The 19849-nt window shown below is 50.0% G+C and overlaps 9 protein-coding genes across 9 annotated transcripts; 4 read left to right on the forward strand and 5 right to left on the reverse strand.

Moving 5' to 3' along the window:
- Positions 1–3802: 3802 nt before the first annotated feature.
- aspE (septin) lies at positions 3803–5594 on the reverse strand (the record flags this gene model as incomplete). The annotated part of the gene is made up of 2 exons (XM_040778878.1): positions 3803–5015; positions 5068–5594. The coding sequence occupies 2 exons, from the start codon at positions 5592–5594 to the stop codon at positions 3803–3805; spliced, it is 1740 nt and encodes a 579-aa protein (XP_040639815.1).
- Positions 5595–7050: 1456 nt separating this feature from the next.
- On the reverse strand, positions 7051–8610 carry EURHEDRAFT_385539 (uncharacterized protein; the record flags this gene model as incomplete). The annotated part of the gene is made up of 6 exons (XM_040779652.1): positions 7051–7591; positions 7649–7810; positions 7859–7915; positions 7966–8296; positions 8346–8492; positions 8568–8610. 6 exons carry the CDS (start codon positions 8608–8610, stop codon positions 7234–7236), a joined length of 1098 nt encoding a protein of 365 aa, XP_040639816.1. The 3' UTR covers positions 7051–7233.
- Positions 8611–8908: 298 nt separating this feature from the next.
- EURHEDRAFT_411280 (uncharacterized protein) lies at positions 8909–10034 on the reverse strand. The gene is made up of 4 exons (XM_040781571.1): positions 9745–10034; positions 9549–9681; positions 9424–9481; positions 8909–9358 (listed from the first exon to the last, which is right to left on the reverse strand). Exons 1-4 carry the CDS (start codon positions 9813–9815, stop codon positions 9039–9041), a joined length of 582 nt encoding a protein of 193 aa, XP_040639817.1. The 5' UTR covers positions 9816–10034; the 3' UTR covers positions 8909–9038.
- Positions 10035–10190: 156 nt separating this feature from the next.
- On the reverse strand, positions 10191–11741 carry EURHEDRAFT_411281 (uncharacterized protein). The gene has a single exon (XM_040781572.1). The coding sequence runs from the start codon at positions 11448–11450 to the stop codon at positions 10275–10277; it is 1176 nt and encodes a 391-aa protein (XP_040639818.1). The 5' UTR covers positions 11451–11741; the 3' UTR covers positions 10191–10274.
- A 138-nt stretch (positions 11742–11879) lies between these two features.
- On the forward strand, positions 11880–12819 carry EURHEDRAFT_453904 (uncharacterized protein; the record flags this gene model as incomplete). Its single annotated transcript, XM_040784164.1, has 2 exons — positions 11880–12104; positions 12175–12819. The coding sequence occupies 2 exons, from the start codon at positions 11880–11882 to the stop codon at positions 12817–12819; spliced, it is 870 nt and encodes a 289-aa protein (XP_040639819.1).
- Positions 12820–12983: 164 nt separating this feature from the next.
- On the reverse strand, positions 12984–13621 carry EURHEDRAFT_411283 (40S ribosomal protein uS4). Its single transcript, XM_040781573.1, has one exon. It carries the CDS (start codon positions 13488–13490, stop codon positions 13056–13058), a length of 435 nt encoding a protein of 144 aa, XP_040639820.1. The 5' UTR covers positions 13491–13621; the 3' UTR covers positions 12984–13055.
- A 727-nt stretch (positions 13622–14348) lies between these two features.
- EURHEDRAFT_411284 (60S ribosomal protein eL21) lies at positions 14349–15115 on the forward strand. Its single transcript, XM_040781574.1, has one exon. It carries the CDS (start codon positions 14544–14546, stop codon positions 14865–14867), a length of 324 nt encoding a protein of 107 aa, XP_040639821.1. The 5' UTR covers positions 14349–14543; the 3' UTR covers positions 14868–15115.
- A 633-nt stretch (positions 15116–15748) lies between these two features.
- Positions 15749–16948, forward strand: EURHEDRAFT_453827 (putative mitochondrial carrier protein (Rim2); the record flags this gene model as incomplete). Its single annotated transcript, XM_040784157.1, has 2 exons — positions 15749–15936; positions 15997–16948. 2 exons carry the CDS (start codon positions 15749–15751, stop codon positions 16946–16948), a joined length of 1140 nt encoding a protein of 379 aa, XP_040639822.1.
- A 2065-nt stretch (positions 16949–19013) lies between these two features.
- EURHEDRAFT_362477 (uncharacterized protein) lies at positions 19014–19415 on the forward strand. The gene has a single exon (XM_040778494.1). It carries the CDS (start codon positions 19117–19119, stop codon positions 19333–19335), a length of 219 nt encoding a protein of 72 aa, XP_040639823.1. The 5' UTR covers positions 19014–19116; the 3' UTR covers positions 19336–19415.
- Positions 19416–19849: the final 434 nt, after the last annotated feature.

Consider the following 19849-nt stretch of genomic DNA (forward strand, 5'->3'; position numbering starts at 1 on the left):
CAAATGCTTAGGCTCCCAATGTAAACGAACAAGTCGCGAGATGAGTAGTTCGGAGCGCTCTTTGCCTGTTTGTGATTCGTGGAGTGCTTGGTGCAGCAGCATTGCGTCGCGCATGGGGCGGTTAATGGCGCCGTTGAGAATATGCGCTAGGGTTTCGCCCTGTCATCAGTTAGTATACGTTATATACATTGTGCATATTAGACTGTAAGGGGGGGACGTACGACAAGATTCGGAGACTTGGAAATCATCGCCTTGGCGAAATTATGCCGGTAGACCTTCTCATAAGTACGCAGCACCTCGCGCAGATGCGAATCGCTCCTCCGCACAATAATGAAGATCATGGCCGTCTCGCCACCGTCGCGGGAGATCAGCGCGCGATGCAGCTCCTCCACATCCCGGTCAATCAGTTCCTCGTCCATCGGCTCGCGCTCGCTCTGCCGTCTCTCATCCAGCGCGAGCAACACCGCCGTTCGGAATTTATCGGCTTTCAGCTCGGATTTCATGCACTTCTCGAGACTATCGCTGTAGCGCGGGTCGCGGAAGGATTCTTTGATTGCGTGGATTTCAGAGTTGCGACGACCCATTAGCGATTCAATTAGGAGTTCTCGTCGCGAGCTGCCGGATTGGTAGTAGCAGTTTGCCCAGTAGGCTTCTGATTCCCAGCGGCCGAGAGCGGTGGCGTAGCAGACTTTGCCGAAGGGGGTGTTGCCCAGTTTGAGGTGGATGTGTTTGGCGACGTTGACGCCCTTGCCGTGGACTTTGACGTGGTGTTTGTATTCCTTGCGCATGTCGAGAATTTCCTCATTTCCCAATCGAGGTAGAATGTGGATTAGTGTTTTGTGGTCGATATGGCGCGTGTGCGAGAGAGCTTCCTGCATCGCAAGTGCATCAGGTGTGGGATTGTAGAACGACACACGTTTGTTTTGCGATGCTCCGGGGGAGATCAGGACCACAGACTCAGGCTCCAGACTCTGCGTGGAACTGTGTCGCTCATATCGAACCTTGCTTCTCTCTCGCCTGCTAGATCCCTCATCCTTCGGCTCCCGACCATCTCTGGACTTCTTCCGTCTATGTGATCGCTTCGGATCCAGCGTCTCGGAGTCCGAGACATCGTCTTCCGGCCTGGCAGGGATAACTATGGGCGATGGCATGGGCGAGATAGTCTGATACGTGCCCTGATAAGGCTCTTGCAGAGGACTTGCCGGTCGGTGGCTCGGATCTGGTCTCTCGACTGTGAGGTTGGCGGACGATACTGAGTTGCTGGGTGGGCGGGTCCGGCCTCCCGGCGTGATTTCGACATAGTGGTTATTGCTTGTCGTAGGAGCGGCCTGCGTTGACACAGAAATCTGAGGCTTCGCGGGGCGCTTCGGTGGAGGGGTTGGCGCAGCTGGTGCCGGCGGTGCAGACGCTGCAGGAGGCCGTGAAGCTGGTGGAGCAGGCGCAGCTGGTGGAGGTGCAGGATGATGCTGGCTCGGGCTACTAGCGGGCGGCCTGGACGGTTGCGGTACTGCAGGATAGCTAAATGGCCTGGACGAGTTCTTCGAACCATACCTTATACTGGGATCAATTTGCGCGTACTGGAACGGCGGAAGATTCGCATACGCCGGCCGCGGAGGTCCCTCCCCGGACGAAGTATGAGGAGCTGACGCATAAGAACCTGGATTATACACGCCCGTCGTAGGTGAATAAACAGGATGCGCACTGTGATGAGCGCTATGAGGCACATAGGCACTCGAGTACGGCGCCGGATTCGCATACTGCGGCATAGACGGACCTGTCGACGCCGGCTGCGACGTCTCAGGAGGTGGGAAAGCTCCAGGCATAGAAGACTGCCCTTCACCCTGCGACGACGGCGGCACGTACCCCGGCATCTCACACTCTGGAATAGGTGCCCAATTCGATGGCATTGCAGACGACGTCGGCGGGTATGTGGGGTAGTTGTGCTGCTGCGGGCTCGCATAGCCATACTTGAACGGCTCTGGTTGAGCATAGCCAGGACCTGGAGGAGCCTCTGGCTGCGGCTGCGATCCAGGACGTGGTGGGAGGTTTGGCTTTGGCGATTCTGGTTTATTCTGCGCAGCTTGCGCTGCAACAGCCTGCTGTGCTAACTCGGTCGCCGAGTCGCGGAGCGATGACCAGAACTTGGATCCTCTATTCGTCTTCTTTCTCTCCCCCGGCATATCGCCATATGCCAATCTATCGTCCACAGACGAATCATCCGATTCTTCGGCCTTCTTATCAAACTTGGAACCAGTACTAGGTGTAGACTTCAGATAATAGCTCGCTTCCTCCTTCCCATAATCACCCTCATCGCCCGAGTGATAATATTCCCGACGACGAGGCCGTCGACTCGTGCCTCGACGGTAATAGTCGCTCGCATTTCCTCCATCGCCACCCTCAGTATCTGGAACATCGTACCGCGGCCGCGACTTGCTGCGGTGGCCGCGCACGGCGCTGGGTGCTCTGCTGCTGCGGGGACCGCGCGATCGGGACCGTGGTGGGTTGTCGTCTAAGGAAGCCAGTGAAGATTTGCTGGTCCGTGGAACGGCCGAGGATACTCGACTGCGGCTTCGGGCATCGCGAGACTTGGATCGTTCGCGGGTTCGGCTGCTGGACCGGCCGCGCGACCATGGGTCGTTGACCTGGAGTGACATACCGACACTCGGTTTGTTCAGTGGAATGGCGGGTAGAAGAGCACGCAAAAGAGTAGTAGAGCAGCAGATAGACCTAGAGTAGGAAAGGTTGGAGATCAATTCATGTGAAAAGAGAATGTGTAAAAAAAAAAAGAAAAAAAAAAGAAAGAAAGAAAAAGAGGCTCAGTTATGTTTGCTCTCGGCGAGGTTGGTCGTGGATCATCGCTTCTAGCGTTAAACTCGGTGCTTGCGGGGCTGCCGTCTCTGCAGCGGCAACTCGTTCACAAACAGCAGAGATAATCATAATCGATGAATTGCCAGCTGAATTGTACAGCTCCGGGGCGTCTAGATGCAGCTGGAGCTTTTAAAAGGGCTGCTATTGGTCGGGGAAGCTGGTCGGGCGCAGCAGACTAGCCCTGATGGCGCGGAGATGCACATGAATACTATCATCAGGTGAGTCACGGAACAGTTTGGTGCTACAACCACGAGAATCATGGAGAATGACAAATGACATACGTTCATAGAGATGATACCACGAGATACCAGCCTGTGGAACTGCTATTTCACTATGGGAATCAAGAATACAGACATTTCAGGCAAAATGAAAAGAGGAATAAACCAAGTCCATACAAACCAAGCAGCATTCCACCAAACTCGGATGTACAAGGTCATTCGTCACGCGAAGGTCTTGCGGAACAACATACAAAATGACCATCCAGCATAGCTAGAAATTGAACGGAAATTGGTATAAGGAGAGTGAAGAATGTAGAACGTAAAAAGCAGGGGGAGATACAAAGAATTGGGGTAATTAAGAAAAGAAAGAAAAACTGTCAGCAATGCTTCAATGGGCAAAAAATAACAAATCCAAGCAAACAACTGCATCAGAAAACTGCTGCCACAATATGAACGCTCAAGCATGACGCGCAAGGAAAGGCTGATGGGTATCTATGCGTCTTGGCGGATAGCGAGTTTGGAGGCATTATCCTTTTTCAGGAGAGAAAAAACATGAACCACGGAGAATGATAAGAATGGAACAAGGTGAAAAACTGTCCATGTTACGGATCGGGCTGTAGATTGAAACTGGAGAACCCAAGTTTAGCGAGAACAGTAGGATCGCGGCCGGGGTAAAAGCTTGTCTGTGATAACAATGACTGCTATTCTGCAAGCATTTACCGGGTCCGACGCCCGTCAAATGGGCCCATTCGTCCGCCATACGTCTTCCGCTGAGGAGGAGCGGTATGAACACCATTGCGGTTCAGCCGACTGGTTCTCCAGTTCTCGTACCAGATCACACGGCTAGCCTCCCGGAGTTCCGTTCGCCAGTCATTAAAGACGTGATTCTTCAGCTTCACGAAATCGCAGTGCTCGGGGTTGTACGGGTCAGCGAATCCCCAGGCGAATCTGCGGCCCACGGGTTCATCACCGGCCTCCAACGAGTGCGGATCAGGTGAGAGGATCGAGAACGGGAGACTCCGAGCAACCGCTTCGGACCCAGAGGACTTGCGACTTCGTTCGGATGGTGGGCCCTGGGTTTCAGCCTTCTTGTTCGATGGCGCTGGCTCTGACTCCGACTCCGACACCGCATGTGTGGGTGCAGGTGCTTCCTTGACTTGGTCAGGGTTTTCAGCGTCGGGGGCTGCCTCGGGGATCGCCTCGGGGGTCACCTCGAGCTGTGTATCTTCGTGCTGCGAACCTGTAGGTGTCACTTCCTCCTCGTCTGCACTCTCCGAAGAAGTATATTCCTGATCTTCCAACGTAAGAACCTCGAGGGGATCGATGTTGGCATTCTTCAAGCTATTCCAGACGGCCTTTCTCAGGTAGGCCATATGCGCGGTGGTAATCGTGTCTGCTTTGCTGATGACCGGCACAACAGTGGTCTTGCCCAGTACGGTCCTCAGGACCTGAAGGTCGAGATACTTGTCCAGGATACCAACAATAGGAGAGTCAGAACCCTTGGGTTTGCCATTGGCCACCCGTTCGGCAGCAGCAATGTTCGCGTCCAAACGCACGGGATCAAGGACCAAGAAGGTGCAGTGGATGTGGGTGTCTCGAACGCCTGGCGAGCGGATCACCTTCATTTCCTCGTTCAGGGTTTCTTCGAATTTGCCCTCCAAGAAATTGGTTACTCCACGAAGCTGGATGTCGACAATGTTCCTCTCCAGGCCTTGAGAGTCCCACAGGGTCAGCCCTACCCGCTCGCCGTCAAATTCAGTTTCCAGATAGTGAGAAGTGAAAGCATCATTCGAGACAGAATGAGGTTGGACATGCTCAAATTCTTCCGGCAAACGGCTGGGATGTTTGTGTGGTGGCATGGCCAGAGACTTGCGGAGGAAGTTAAGGAACGAGGTCTTCCCGGAGTTCCGTGCACCAATCACGAGGATACTTGACAGAGTCAGCAGAGGCTCACTTCAAATAGAGCTAACGTAGTACTCACTTGTACGGCGTAGGATCCTTGCGACGACGCAGTCTGCGAGGATTATTGGAGGTACTGACAGCACTGCTAGCATAGCTAAAGCGTCCACGGTGCGTCATGCTTTCAGTGCGTGCATATGGGTCGGGGTGGACAGAAGGAGCAGGCGAGCTAAGCGCGGTTCCAGGAGCAGCAGTATTCTCATACGGCCTGGAAGAAAACATCGCCACGCTGTCAGGGCGCTCATCGCCACCAAAGGTCTCAAGTCTGGGGGGAGGGGACAAGTCAGGAAGACGGGGAGGTTGCTTGGGCATGGCCTCTCTCTGGCGACGTTCCTCCTCCATAGCTTGGGTTTTGGATCTCTTAGTTCTGCTTCCAGAGATTTTGCGTTCAGCCAGTGGTTCAGTGGACTTGGAACGACGAAGGAAACCGAGTGAGGATGATTTGCGCTGGTCCTTGGAGTTGGAAGTGCTGTTGCTGTGGTTTTCAGTGATGGGAGGAAGGTCCTGGCCTCGCCCGGGGGTCGAGGATCTGGGCGACGCGGTTGCCATGACTAGTTGTCTCTGTCGCAGTTGCTCTTTCCCAACGCGCAGAAGTGGGGGACGGGTAGTCAATAATGAAATCGGCCTGGAATTACTTAATCTGAGGCAGATAGGCTTGTACTACCTGACTATCTAGATTCCAGACTAAATTGTCAGTAAAGATAGGAATAGAAAGAAAAAGAATGCAATACAAAAAGCATGAGGAGAATTGCGCGCATCCCATACCCGCAAAGCTCTCCCCACGCCCAGAAAGTCCACCCAGTGAATAGCATTGCATACAGCACTTACAGTAGTCGTGACACACTAGTCTTCTCCACCAGGCTCTGATAGTAATTGAAAATATCCAAAAGAATGCGTAAGAATGAGTCGCGCAGATTGAGGAGATAAAAGAGAAAGAAAAACGACAACCACAAGCCCAGCAAGCGTTTGTCGATACCAGTTCTGTCTCTCTTCTCCTTTTCGCAAAGCGCTTTTTTTTTTTTTTTTTTTTTTTTTCTTTCGATCTGGAATGCGAAACAACCAGCTCACAGCGTCCGACTAAAGCGGCGCATGGAGAACAATATTAATGATGGACGGATAATAAGAGAATGCGAATGCGCGAAACGGAAAAGGAGGGAAATGAGACAAAGAGAAGGGAGAGAAGAGAGGAGAAGAGCCGAGAGCAGCGCAGATTGAATTAGAAAAGCGCAATTCCGGCGTTGATGAAGATCGGCCGAGCGAAGATATGGATGGGCTCGCCTTTTCCCTATTCTTCCTGCTGTCCGGTCCGAAAGTGATTGATATGTATGAACGGATTGAAAGCAATGACCACCCACATGTATTCCTGTTCCTGCTATTATTATGCCTGCAGTAATGATGGGACGCACGATGACAATGCGATCTGTCTATCAGCCGTTATTTTACTTTTTTTTTTTTTTTCTCCTCTCGAAAATTTTCCCTCTGGTCCTCAGCTCAGGGGCTCGACCTATGCTTTCCCCCCCGAAGCGCGGCGTGTGGTTGGTTGCGCTAGACCTAGTGACCGTATTTAGGCTCGGAGGTGCTCATTTTCAGGGGAAGCTCATCCGGAGTCATGCTCGACTGAACATCCGTTCAACTCTGCCGTATTGAACAATACGATATCCACTCTTAACGCTCATGCAGCCTCGTTCCTCCCCCAGATCGATCAAAGAATTCATCCCCAGCGCGCAACATTCAATAGTCCGGCTCTAAAAAGTGGTCAATCTGACCACACGTGGAGCTGACATACAGAGCACGGTGCGGCGGTGGCAACCCGTCCCGTATTTATTTTCAGAGTACCTTCAGAACGGGATAGCTTAACGTACTTTATTCCCGGTGTCTGTATCTTTAAGTGGCTTGACTCTTGCCTTTTCGGGTTATATTGGTATCACGTGGTGGTCCACTCGATGAGCGCCATTACTCCGTTCTCCATCTCTGTACTCCAGAACTGGCGACTATTCATGATTCAGTCAAGCACTGCGCAGTACTGAAAGAACATCATTTGAAATTCAATTCCATGACAAATGCTAATCTACAGGACACGCACCACCGATATGGAACCTCTAAAAGCTGCAGGCAATCTGAACCCCACATGAGCAGCTATTGCGGGGCATTATCCATGCGCATCATTAATCACCAGACATCCCCTACGCTATTCAGACACACCCTCTCCTTCTTCCCATGACCGAAACGGCAAGACTACGCACGGATGCGACGGACACACCTCCTCCCTCTCTAAATGCTTGAACTTCGGTCCATTCGGTCCTCCCGTCCACTTTTTCTGCCCAAACAACTCCGGTCCCCCCGGTAGTGCATCATCGCCCCATTGTCCGTTATAATACAACCAGCTCACTGGGAAGCTGGGGTCGTAGGCCTGAAAGGTCTTTGTGGCGGGCTCATAACTATATGCGTATGCGGATTTGGTGGGATCCCAGAGGATTCCACGGTCGGTTTTATCGACTAGGAAGCCGGCAGGAAGGTTGAGGCCCGGGATTGTGTGATCGTGGTTGCTGTGGAGTGTACAGCGTCAGTCGAGGGCGGAGTCTTTCAATGGAAAAAGGACTAACCCGGGAGTGGAATAAGTGGCATGGGTGCCATTTCCGGAGTAGCCCAAAGGCCTCTTGCCTTGTTTCTCTGTAGCGTTGTATGTGAATGCTTGTCCGCTAGCATGCTGGCTGTACCAGATTGCTTCTGGCGTTGCATTCTGGAAACGAATCATGTTGTGTTCCCTGAATGGTCAGCATGAGATGATCCAAGTAGGGTTCGTCTCGACTAACCAATCTCCTATGTGGTTACCAAACTCCATTCCCAAGACCGTGTTTCCCTCATTGTACCTGGGCTGGTGAGCTAAAGTTCATTACATCTCATTATCTGGGTAACTCACGCATAAAAGTAAAAGTAAAACGCATCAAGCGTGTCATTCCCGTGGTCACGAGTGATGACCACAGACGAAATAGCATTCCCAGTGTTATTATTCTGATCGAAAGTATCGCCATACAACCACGCCGGCTGCGGATCAGCATCAATGCCTTCCTTCGACGTCAAAAAGACACTGCTGTTTCCGTACTCGTTGAGACTGTCTAGATTGCTGAGGGAGACCGGCGCGGGAAGGTCTTGCACGGCTGTCCAGTTGACCATGGGTGTTGTATGAGCGAGCTGCTGCGCGATGCCGGAGGGTCTGTAGGGATCTTGGCTATGGAGCCAGATGAGAGGCGCTAGATCTTTCAGAAACGGACAGATCTTGGGTTCTACGTGAGAACTAACCGTATTCGATGACATAGTTTGGGATTGGCGTCACAGATAGTCCTGTAGGAGGCGTACTGCCTGACAGTACACCAGAAATGAACACGAGAGGATTTAGTGCCAACTGCATCGTGCACTGGTACATCGAAGAGTTGCTCTGCTGCGACCCTGTAGTCAAAATACAAAAATAAGTTCTCCGGGCCAGCCTTATATATAAAACCATGTCACAAGAATAACACATACAAAACGCCCCCATAAACCCACCAGTAGCACCAAAGAAACTCATCTTGTGACAGTCCACGAATACCAGCACTGTCCTTAGTCGAAACAAAATCAATCACAATCCAACTGCAACCCCGTGCAAGGAACAAGCGTTCTGAATTGCGGTTTGGCAGGGAAGATCGTTAAGTCCGTCTGCATGGGCTGAAAATACATGCTTGATGCTTATTGGATGCGGATGATGGAATCAGCGATCATGTTTCTGTTTCCCCGATGATGGTGGTACAGGTGTTGTGTGATTGGGAAGGGGCGATTGCTGCGCAGGTCCCGTGATGTATGTTTACCTGTCTACCTGTATGGGGATAGGGCATGACCAAGTTTGTATTCACGTGCATTTGACACTTAGTATCACTATCTAATCAATCAACTTCCATCCATTCTACTATACTACCGCTGCCCCTGTCCCTGTCCCTGTACGCTGCTTATCACGCACGCTCATAACCTCCCCTCACCACCAGCAACAGCCGCTCTCTCCCTCTCCTCCTCCCTCTTCTCCTTCTCTTTCATCAGCTTAAACAGCCTCAAATCCAACGGAATCCTCTCTCCTAACCACGTCGCCCTCTGAGTATGGTTCCTCTCTTCCTCTGCGTCCACCGTATTCGGATGTATCAGGGCACTCAGCGGACCACGATTGATCACCAGCCATGGGATGAAAGCGCCGAATTGAGCGGGGCTGAAGAGGTTCACTTCGAACATGGCGACAGGGTGAGGGCCTATGGGGCGGTCGAAGAAGGTGTAGATACGAAGTTCGGGGACTATCGATGGTCAGTAAGTGGATTCAATTAGGTTGGATTCGGGTGTCGGGGAATGAGCTACTTACATTCCCGGCGGATTCGTTCCCAGAGGGCTCTTGCGTAAGCTGCTTGGTCGGGGTTGTTCTATCAACAATTAGCTTCCTCAGTCTTAACAACAGACGCTCTTAGTGCAGAAAAAGAGCGAACAAACCTGAAAATGATAAATATGGATATCAAACCCTCCCCGTCGACCCTTGGATAAAGGATCCGGAAATTCCTCATACGCCTTGCTCAGCACCCCATGCTGCGGGTTTCTGAAAGACTTTCCATCGTCGTTTCTCTCTCTGCATCAAGCTGTCAGTATATCCTTCATTCTTCTCGTTTGTGTCTCATGGGATGTCGCTTACTCCGGGAGTGGTTCGAGGTTCTCATACCCCTCCAACGGTGAGGGGTATGTATATGCGAATTGATCCGTCATTGCGCCGAGAATGCTATTTCTTCGATATGGTTTCAAGTCAATAAATGGTCACTAACAATAAGCAATGCAATTTCCTATCAAATCGTAAGATGGGATGGTTGTCACAATATATCTGGACCTGATGTCCAGTGGAAAGATCCAGAGTCAACCACGCCAGTAATTATTGATAATTTACCCCCTGCAATCACGAATCAGATAACAACCAGTCTTCCAATTTGCATTTTATTATCAGATCAATATTTGAATTAGTGATGTCAACGCTGGATTTCCGCGCTGACTAACGTGCGGAACTGCGCGCAATCTATGGCTTGACGGTGATTAGTGACGCATTGTCAAGCATACTCAATGCTAAACTAATTAGAGGGGGAAAAGTTAGGGAACTGAGATGATAATGTTGGTATATGAATGATCTATGCTACGCAAGGTGCCAAGAACTGGGCGCCATAATCGACAGAAAGCCTACCAAGGCGCCCTAATATCAACATGCCCATCCTCATCAAAGACCTTCCCCCGATCCCATTCACGTCCCTCGCCTTTCTTCGACCATTTCACGTCCTCGATACTGCCCTCTGTATTCCCTCCTGTAAAAGCAGCATTGTTCTTCCACCGGTCCACCGTAGACTCGCTGAACCCAGCCTGTCGTAACCTCTCCTCTCCCTTTTGTTTCCAGCGAGTCCGGTCCCGGAGGGCCTCGAGGGCGAGTTCCCAGTCATCGTCTTCGGTCATGAGCCCTGGTACTCGTCGGCGTGTAGATATATTTCCGAAATATGGGTCATCGTCATCCGGGTGGACGTCAAGCGTTGGGTCGTAGTCTTTCGCAAAATGGGCGTCGATGTTACTATGACTGGACTTGTAGGCGCCTCGTCCGCGAGAGCGCATGGGTGCCTCAGCACCGTCTCTTTGTGGCAGCGGTCCTACCAGGTCCTCCAATGGATCTGAGTCGTGATCTGGTGCTTGATCCCGTTCTTTTGTCGGAGGTGGAGATAATCTTCTCGAATGTTGGCCGGACCTGTGAGTAGACCGGTGCTCACGGGAGCCGCGCTGTCCATCTCGGCTACCACTGCCCTCTTTGTACTCCCCCTCAGAGCGTTCTGGAGACCTAGAATGATACGATCGTCCATGACGCCGCCTAATACTTCGGAGATTACGTTCCCGTTCACCTCGCGGTGACCGGCTTCTCGAGCGAGAATGCGACCGATGCCGTCTCGAGTAATCGTGCTCATCGTCGTCACGGTCTCTTCGTCGGTACTTAGAGCTCTCAGACTCCGATTCATGTCCCCGCCTGTGTTTTCGCGAGCGATCCCGTTCTTTACCTTTTGTTGCGGACCGACTCCTATGTCTTCTCCGACGATGTTCTCTTTCCCGGTTATCCTTTCTCTCTCGTTCTCCGCCTTGATCGCCGGATTCACGGTCCCTGTCCCTACGGTGTCTTCTTGTATCGCGCGATGTCGAAGAAGCAGCCTGTTGCTCTCGTAATTGGCGCATTCGCTCCCTAGCCTCCCTCTCCTCCTTTCGCTTCAATGCTGTGTTATGGTTGTCCGTTTCTCGGATGATATGTCGTAAGAATCGTGTATTTGGTTTCGGAGCTGCGCCTGACGGTCTGTCGCATTCATCCTCATTAACAGCCTGAACCATTTGAAGACCATTAAAGAGTAACAAACTTCTTAGGCATGTATGCTCCTAATCCCTCCAAGGCGTATTTCTTGGAATTATCCCGTGCTTCGTTTGCGAGGACCTGCGCGACGTAGTCGTCGTTGCTGACGTCGCCAATCGCTCCCGGTCTGGGAGGCATAGTCAGAGGGAGTCGCGCTGAAGTGCGATAGCAAATGAGGACAAAAAACCGAGAAAATTTTATTCAAGATTAGAGGAAGTGGTATAAGAAGAAACAGATCAGAGATATCAATGCCCAAGATTGACAAAGGTGAAGTTACCGCCCGAAGCGGAGCAGTTTTATCGATCGGCGGGCGGCGATAGAGATCAATTTATTTACCTCCGCATCGCGCGTTACCAACAACACTTTTCGAGAAACATTGATTTCTGGTATTACTGGGGCATTGCGACAATATGACAGAGGCAAATTCCTCCGAAGCGCTTAACCAACTTAAAAGCCTCGAAAACGAACACGGCGATATCAAAACGTGCCTCTCCATCCTCCGCATCAGCGAACCCATCGGCGTGGAATCGGAGGTTGAGAATCAAGAACGGTCTCCCTCGAAGCGTGGGTCTGATGTCTCTGCTCTCGATAATCCCACGCCATCTTCTTTGGAGGCAGACTTGACGCATTACAAGGTATAGAATTAATTTTGTTGGCTTACCCTGTACAATTGAAAGGAACAAACGCTGATAGACGTCTGTATAGGAACTCTTCTCCAAACTACGCTTCTCCTACGTCGAGCAAGTCACAAAAGAGAAATTTCTGCGCGCAATCGTAGGCGACCCACCCCTCGTCGTCGACAACAATGAGAACCTCAAACTCGAAACCCAGCTTGCGGAAATAAAAGCAGAACTCAAAGCGCGCAAAGAAGATGTCCGGATGATGATTGAGGAAATGGAGAAGACAGGCAGGGATCTTGCAGCCCGTTATAAAAATGTCCAGTTACAAAGGGCCCAACTCTCCGAACTCCCCGAATCCATTGCGAACCTCGAGTCTACTATCGCCGGGTTACGCGCGAAACAGGTTGCTAATATGGACGACGCGTCATCATCGCAGAAGCTTCCTCTTCCTGCGACATTATCGCTGTTATCTGAGCGTGAGGCTGAACTTGCGGCACTTAATCGTCAGTTGGCTACGGTGCAGAATGCATTGCCTAGAAAGACAAGGGAGGCTGAGGCCATTGAGCGGGAACTGGGTGTGCTTGAGAGACGCAAGACTGAGGAAATTGCACAGGCCAGAGAAGCTAAGCGGAAGAAGCAACAGGGAGAGAGTGATGGTCTTGAAGAGATGGGACGGTGGTATAGAGGAGCGGAAGAAACGTTGAAAAAGATAGTGGATGTCGGGGAGTAAGGATCTTCATTCGGGTTTGTATGATTTACGATAGGAACGGCGTTTTAGGAAATGAGAGTTAGGGACAAAGGTGTATATAGACATGGCATTACGGACATGAATTAGGGTCTCGAATGATACTTTTTATTCGTTTATCGTATGATCGTACAACATGATACGCTATGCTGCAGTCACAATGGAACCCCGTTTTTTGAATATCTAAATTAAAACCCGTCCATACTCCTAGTTTTAATAATCTACTCCTCGTCCTCCTCACCACCGTCTTCACCACCACCCTCAGCAGCGCGGGCCTTCTTGCGCTGGACACGGCCAGGGCGGCCACCACCGTAGGGCGAGGTAAGGGCGAAGTCGATGTGCTTCTGGGAGTCAAGGCGAACCATGTAGGAGGGAACGTTGACGATCTGCTTGCCGACACGAATGTGACGCTGCTTGATCAAGACACGGGCGTGGTGGATGGACTTGGCGAGACCGAGCTTGTAGACACAGGTCTGGAGACGGCGCTCCAAGAAGTCCTCAATGCGGAGGGCAAGAACGTAATCGAGCTTCATGCGCGACTCGTCAAGCACACCAATACGGACCAGACGGCGAATCAAGGCATTTCCTTCGAACAGACGCTTGGGGTCCTTCTCGTCGAGGGTGAGAAGCTCACTATGGAAGTGAGTTAGTTTCATTGGATGATTTCCTTATCGGATAACTGGGATCGCATACCGAGCAGCACGACGGATCTTGGACAGGGTAAGCTGGACACGCCACACCTCACGCTTGTTGCGCAGGCCGTACTCGCCGACAGTCTTCAGTTCCGAGTCACTATCGAAAAATGGTTAGGCAACTGAACACACGACATAAACAGAAGCACGCTTCTGCTTAGTGGCCGGAGAGTACTAACAGACGAGCCGACTCGAAAGCTGTCACAAGTCAGTATTCAAATGTTTGCTAATTGATTTATTTTTTTTTTTTTTTTTGCTTCATCTTCTTGTATAACTTCAAGGAGTACTTACGACGACGAGGGACCTTGTAGGTCTTGGAGTAGACGCGACTGTATTTCACATAGTAGTTAGAATCGATGCGACATAGGCAATCGAGCCCACGATGCAGGATACTCACGGGACGGGGGCCATGGCTGCGAAGGTGGGTTGTCGTGAGGTTGTCGAACACTACCAAGCTTCTCGGAATTCGCAAAGATAGAGAAGTTGAAGATGTTGTTTTCACCGGGTGGGACTAAGCGAGCGAGAGTGGGACTAAATCCATATGTGGACTAGTGCAAGGGCTAGGGCTATGCTGGCGGAGAACCGCGCACTAAGCAATCCCGAAGTCTACCACCGCTTGGTGCGGAAGAAGGCACTTTTTCGTTGTCGACAACTAACTCCAGTATCACCAAAACCGCCGACAATGGGTCACTCGCACGGTTTGAGACGCGGCACCCGGGTATGTTGCTCTTGTTTTTTCGAAGTCGATTTTTCCTACGGCGAATTTGCGATCGTGGTTCATAGCGTGGGAGAACGGCGCATGCTGACGGACGAGGAATATTAGTATGCCTTTGCCCGTAACTTCAAGGAGCATGGCCAGATTCGGCCCTCGACCTACCTGAAGACCTACCGGTACGAACACGAATTCCCGCTCTGATGCGATATCGAGATATATTATAAGGGCAAGGAATCTGACGATGAATTTCTAGGGTTGGCGACATTGTCGACATCCATGTCAACGGTGCCGTCCAGCAGGGTATGCCCCACAAGGTCTTCAACGGTAAGACCGGTGTCGTCTACAACGTGACCAAGTCCTCCGTCGGTGTCCTCCTCTACAAGGTCGTCGACAACCGCTACATCGAGAAGCGCCTGAACGTCCGCATCGAGCACGTCAAGCACTCCCGCTCCCGTGAGGACTTCATCAAGCGTGTCAAGGAGAACGCCGAAAAGAAGCGCCAGGCCAAGGAGCAGGGTGTCCACCTTCACTTGAAGCGCCAGCCCGCCCAGCCCCGTGAGGCTCACACCGTCGAGGGTGTCACCCCCGAGACCATCGCCCCTGTTGCTTACGACACTCACATTTAAACGAATGGATTCGGTCGACGCGGTTTGGTGTTTCTGGGTTTTCTCCATCTATGGGTGGATTTGCATTCAACGAAGCGGAATATTATAAAAAATATTAAAGGGTTTTTCGTTGTTCCGGCACTTGTAAGGCTTGTGCATAGATTCCCTTGAATGAGAAAAAAAGAAAAATTCTCAATTTCTTCCTGTTTCAACTGTCTGGCCGCATTCTCCTGGATGACTACGGATATCGTGCAGCCCCTATATACAGATGAGGAACCAAAAGCACTTTTGAAGCCATGATCATGATGTGGAACTGGGTCCAGACTAGAGGTGAACTATGGCGTCCGCAGCCAAGCCAAACCACCTTGTAGCCGTAGAAGTCTCGATCCGCTAGATATCTGCTGCTTAGGATTAGACAGGGTTTAAGTGCGGCTACTCCATCCTACCTTACACAAACCAGCCCGGGCTTTTGGTCACCGTACTACGCACGTAGGGCTCATGACGTTGAGACGATCCCGGGATTCATACACCATCGATCTAGATGGCGGATTTTATATATCCAATGCTCATGTAGTCCATAAAAATGCATTATTCTGCGGCCTTTGATCCCCTGCCCTGCCATTGATTTCCAATCAACAGTGGCAGACAGGTCCGCTCCGGACTCCGCAAAAAATCGCCGCCGCCGAGATTCAATTTTTCTTCCTATCGATACGACTCAGTTTCCTTCATTTCTAATTTGTTTTTATTGTTTGTACACTTTTTTGAGCACTTAATCAGAAGGAGAGACTACGTCATTTTTACTTCAAGTACACTCCTATCTTCTGTCTCCTCTTTCCTTGTCACCCCAGACCGCGCCGATCGGAACCGCCCTCGACTGGTACATCAACATCCAGTCCTTGTGAATGTCTCTCCCAGCTAACCCCAGCACCGGCACGTCGCAGACGCATCTGGCAACCGGGAATCAGTCGCCTCAGATTGGGAATGATAAAATAATACAATCAAGAGAAACCGGCAATGTGGTGCCCCAGCGCGTGCGGCCAGATCAGGCCGAGACAAAACCAAAGCCATATGCACACTTCGTCGCGGGAGGGTATGTTCCTAAGCTTTTACTTGTTGATGGTTGACGAATTCTGAGTCTTATTTTCCACAGCCTCGGTGGTATGACTTCTGCGACGCTCACATCGCCTCTTGATGTCCTGAAAACCCGTCTACAATCCGACTTCTACCAAGCACAACTACAAGCCCTTCGTGCCTCTCACCCCGTACCGCCATCCTCATCGATTATCTCTCTCCCTCGTCTAGCGATCCTGCATTTCAGCGAGACATTCCAGATCCTCCGCTCAATACATGTCCATGAAGGGTGGCGCGCTCTGTTCAAGGGCTTGGGCCCGAATCTGATCGGTGTCGTCCCGGCCCGTGCGATCAACTTCGCTGTATATGGAAACGGAAAGCGTATTATAAGCGACTATTATGACTACCAGGATACGAAGGAGACGCCCGTTGGGGTGCATTTAACAGCGGCCGCAGTGGCGGGGATTGCCACCGGCACTGCAACCAACCCGATCTGGCTCATCAAGACGCGACTACAACTCGACAAGTCAAATTTAGAAGCTGGAAAGGGACGACAATATAAGAACAGCTGGGATTGCATCAAGCAGACGGTTCACCACGAGGGTATCCGGGGTCTGTACAAGGGTCTTTCCGCATCATACCTGGGCGTGACGGAATCGACATTACAATGGGTTATGTACGAACAAATGAAGATGTTCCTCGGACGCAGGGAAGAGGTGAAACTGGCTGATCCAAAGCATGAGTACGGATACTGGGATACCGCGGAGTTATGGGGTGGCCGGATCGCTTCTGCTGGTATGGCGAAGTTGGTCGCTGCGGCGCTCACATACCCGCATGAGGTTGTTCGGACAAGACTGAGGCAGGCCCCTACCGTGTCGACTGCAGAGGGTAAGGCTGAGATGAAGTATACCGGGCTCGTGCAGTGCTTCAAGACGGTATGGAAGGAGGAGGGCATGGTTGGATTGTATGGTGGTTTGACGCCGCATTTGCTTCGTGTGGTTCCGTCTGCTGCCATCATGTTTGGAATGTAAGTATCTCGGGTTCGCTTTGTTGATAAGATAAGGTTACTAACATGTCACAACAGGTATGAATTGCTTTTGCGCGCTTTCGGAGCGACGTCTTAACGACTTTGCGTGACACGACCCTCTTAATGCCTAGAAGTGAAAGGAAAAAAAAAAAAAAAAAGAGCATCTAGACCGTTTATTTAGCGACATACCTGTATTATATTACCTACCTCTCCGTCCGGACAAGCTGTGCGCATTGAACCTCGGAAAGTCGCATAGTCAGCCATAGATCTTGCTTATTTTCAAAACCCTCTACGATACAACAATTGAATGACCGTTTATGTGCAGCCGTTTCTGTTTCTTATTGGAATCTAGACCACAATAGATGATTGCTCTAATAGATCGTTCTAGATGTTCATGTGTTGAGCTACATCGAATCCTCAATCCTCATTATCTGGCATTGAAGGTCTAGATCATGATATCAATCACCCTATCATACCCGCAAGAGTAACAAACATAGGAAAGTAGAGATTAGAAAAAAAAAAAAAAAAAAAAAAAAAAAAAAAAAAAAAAAAAAAAAAAAAAAGGTAATTCTACAAACATGAACATGGCTGTGCAGTCCCTTAGTTCCTACACCGCTTCTCAGGCTAGTGCATTACACTGCCTCATACCCTCGAATTTGGGTATCGGGTAAAAGCACAAATAATTTTAGGCAGGTGATGCTGAAATACCTCGAGGTGGCTTGTAAGTCAAGATACTGAAAATGACGTCGTCGTTATAACTGGTCATCAATAATTATGAGGAAGGGTTCTCGGAACAATACGCATATCGTAGGAATTTAGAATACATACAGTCACATTTTGCATTGGCCAGGAAGAGAAAAAAGACACAGACCCACGTGTTCGGGTTTGTATACACTATGCATCATGCTCTCTGTGCGACATATGTGCATGTATCCTAGTATGTCGGCTGTCAGGGAAGATGCCGTAGATCCCTATTCGTCTCAACGGCCCAGTCTAGTATATAATATTGATGGGGCTACTTTTACTTTAACTACAGGGCGTAGCCTGGTGGTATAGATGGTGCGAGAAGACGAGGGTTTTGGCCACTTTCTCGACAAGGAATATTCGATCTCGGCTCTATTATGCTTCACGCATTTATTGATTTATTGCATTGATCTTTTTGTTTTTGTTTTTGTTTTCCTTAAAGGTTACGGGACGTTAATCGGTAGGGGATGACTGCAGACTTTCCTCGGTTCATAATGTTTCTGGTGATTGAATTATACATCTATATATCGGATGGATCCTACAATAAAAAATAAAGAATAAAAAATAGAAAATAAAAAATATTATTATTATTTTTCGAATAGGAATGAAACAGACGAAGGGTGCGAATCCCTGCACGCCGTCATTCCTATTTAATTTCCCTCTGTTTACTCTCAACAAGGTTTGAAATGAGGCAAGACCATTTCGTTGAGACGAGGCTACCGGAATGATCTGGACGGGCAAGCAAATCATGGATGAACGCCCGTCGGAAAAGGGGAAATTGAAATATGGAAAAAGATAAAGGAGCAACCGATACGGGAGTTCTTTTACTAAGTCTTGATTAATCCCCTGTGCTTAACTCCATCGAGTGTCACGCGTAGTCCCGTCTATGTGCTTGTCGAATCTGTACAAGGCACTGAAGATCAGTGGGACGAGAGATGACCGAGTACTGCTTGCTTGCTATGGACTCATTTTCCAAAATGCCAAGCCTATATACTGTGGCTTCAAGGCAAAATAACCATGACCCAGCTGCCCATCCTCTGCGCCTACTTTGCAGGAAGAGGCCATGGACAAACCAGAGTCGGGCAAATCTGGCGGTATCATTCCTTCACCTCTTTTTTACCTCTTCAAGTTGGGAATTTCCGGGCACTGCAGTCTGGATGGGCTTTTGCAATGACACCCTCTTTTTGCCCTGTTGGAAGTTTTACCAGGTGATTGCACTCTGATCATATATAAAAGTCAGGTAACCCTCTACGGCCCAGTCTATTTTCAATCATATCCAGTTCTTCATACCTTCGCCCCCTTCCCCATAGAGCTGGTCATTGACCAACCGTACTGTTTCCAACTGTCCGTACTCTACTGTTTAACTAAATAACACATCGTTTTCTTGCTTCATCTACGATCTTCTCTCCAAAGCCTATACGGTTCAAAATGAATTCCAACAGAGATCTCCGACACATCGGCGAATGGGCCAACGAGGAAACCAAGCGTGACTCCAAGCGCGACATTTCATCCCCCATCAACCCCAGAGTCCCAGAAATACCCCGGCAGCCGCCGTCGTCGAAAAACACGTCTCATATGCTGGATGTCTTCATAAATGAGGACCGAAAAGACATGCCATGGTCGCCAGCTATGATGGACAAGAAGTGATATATATCTTGCGACGATTGCTTCACCAATCCTCAATCCTCTCGCATATTTGACAACTGTCGTTGTTCGATATCTTCAGCATACAGCATGGGCGCAATAATGATGTACTGGTTTCGGTTTTCGATGGGTTTGGGCGTTGGACAGGGATATTTTGGGCTTGACTAATACTTGGGAATTGGGACGAATGAGCATTGTGATTCTTCGGTTTCGGGTTTATCGATGATTCCTCTTTGTACAAGTGATGCTATTTGATGCAAACATAGATTTTGCCAACTGCTGCGTTTCGAAAGACTTGAGTTTTGCAATATGAGTCTTACCTGTTGTCTTCTTTGATCGACATAAGTCAATATCAACCTGACAGATGATTCTCGAACTGGTCCGAATAATGGAACATTCTTTGCGTTCCGTGCCTGCATCTATATGTAAATCATAGCAGAATACATGAGCACAATAGCCAAGAACCCGTCTCCTTTTTTTTTCTCCGAAGCACAGAGTAGATCGTTGGATTATCAAC

The sequence above is a fragment of the Aspergillus ruber genome (assembly GCF_000600275.1).
Source record: "Aspergillus ruber CBS 135680 unplaced genomic scaffold scaffold00009, whole genome shotgun sequence".
In the NCBI taxonomy this organism is placed as follows: Eukaryota; Fungi; Ascomycota; class Eurotiomycetes; order Eurotiales; family Aspergillaceae; genus Aspergillus; species Aspergillus ruber.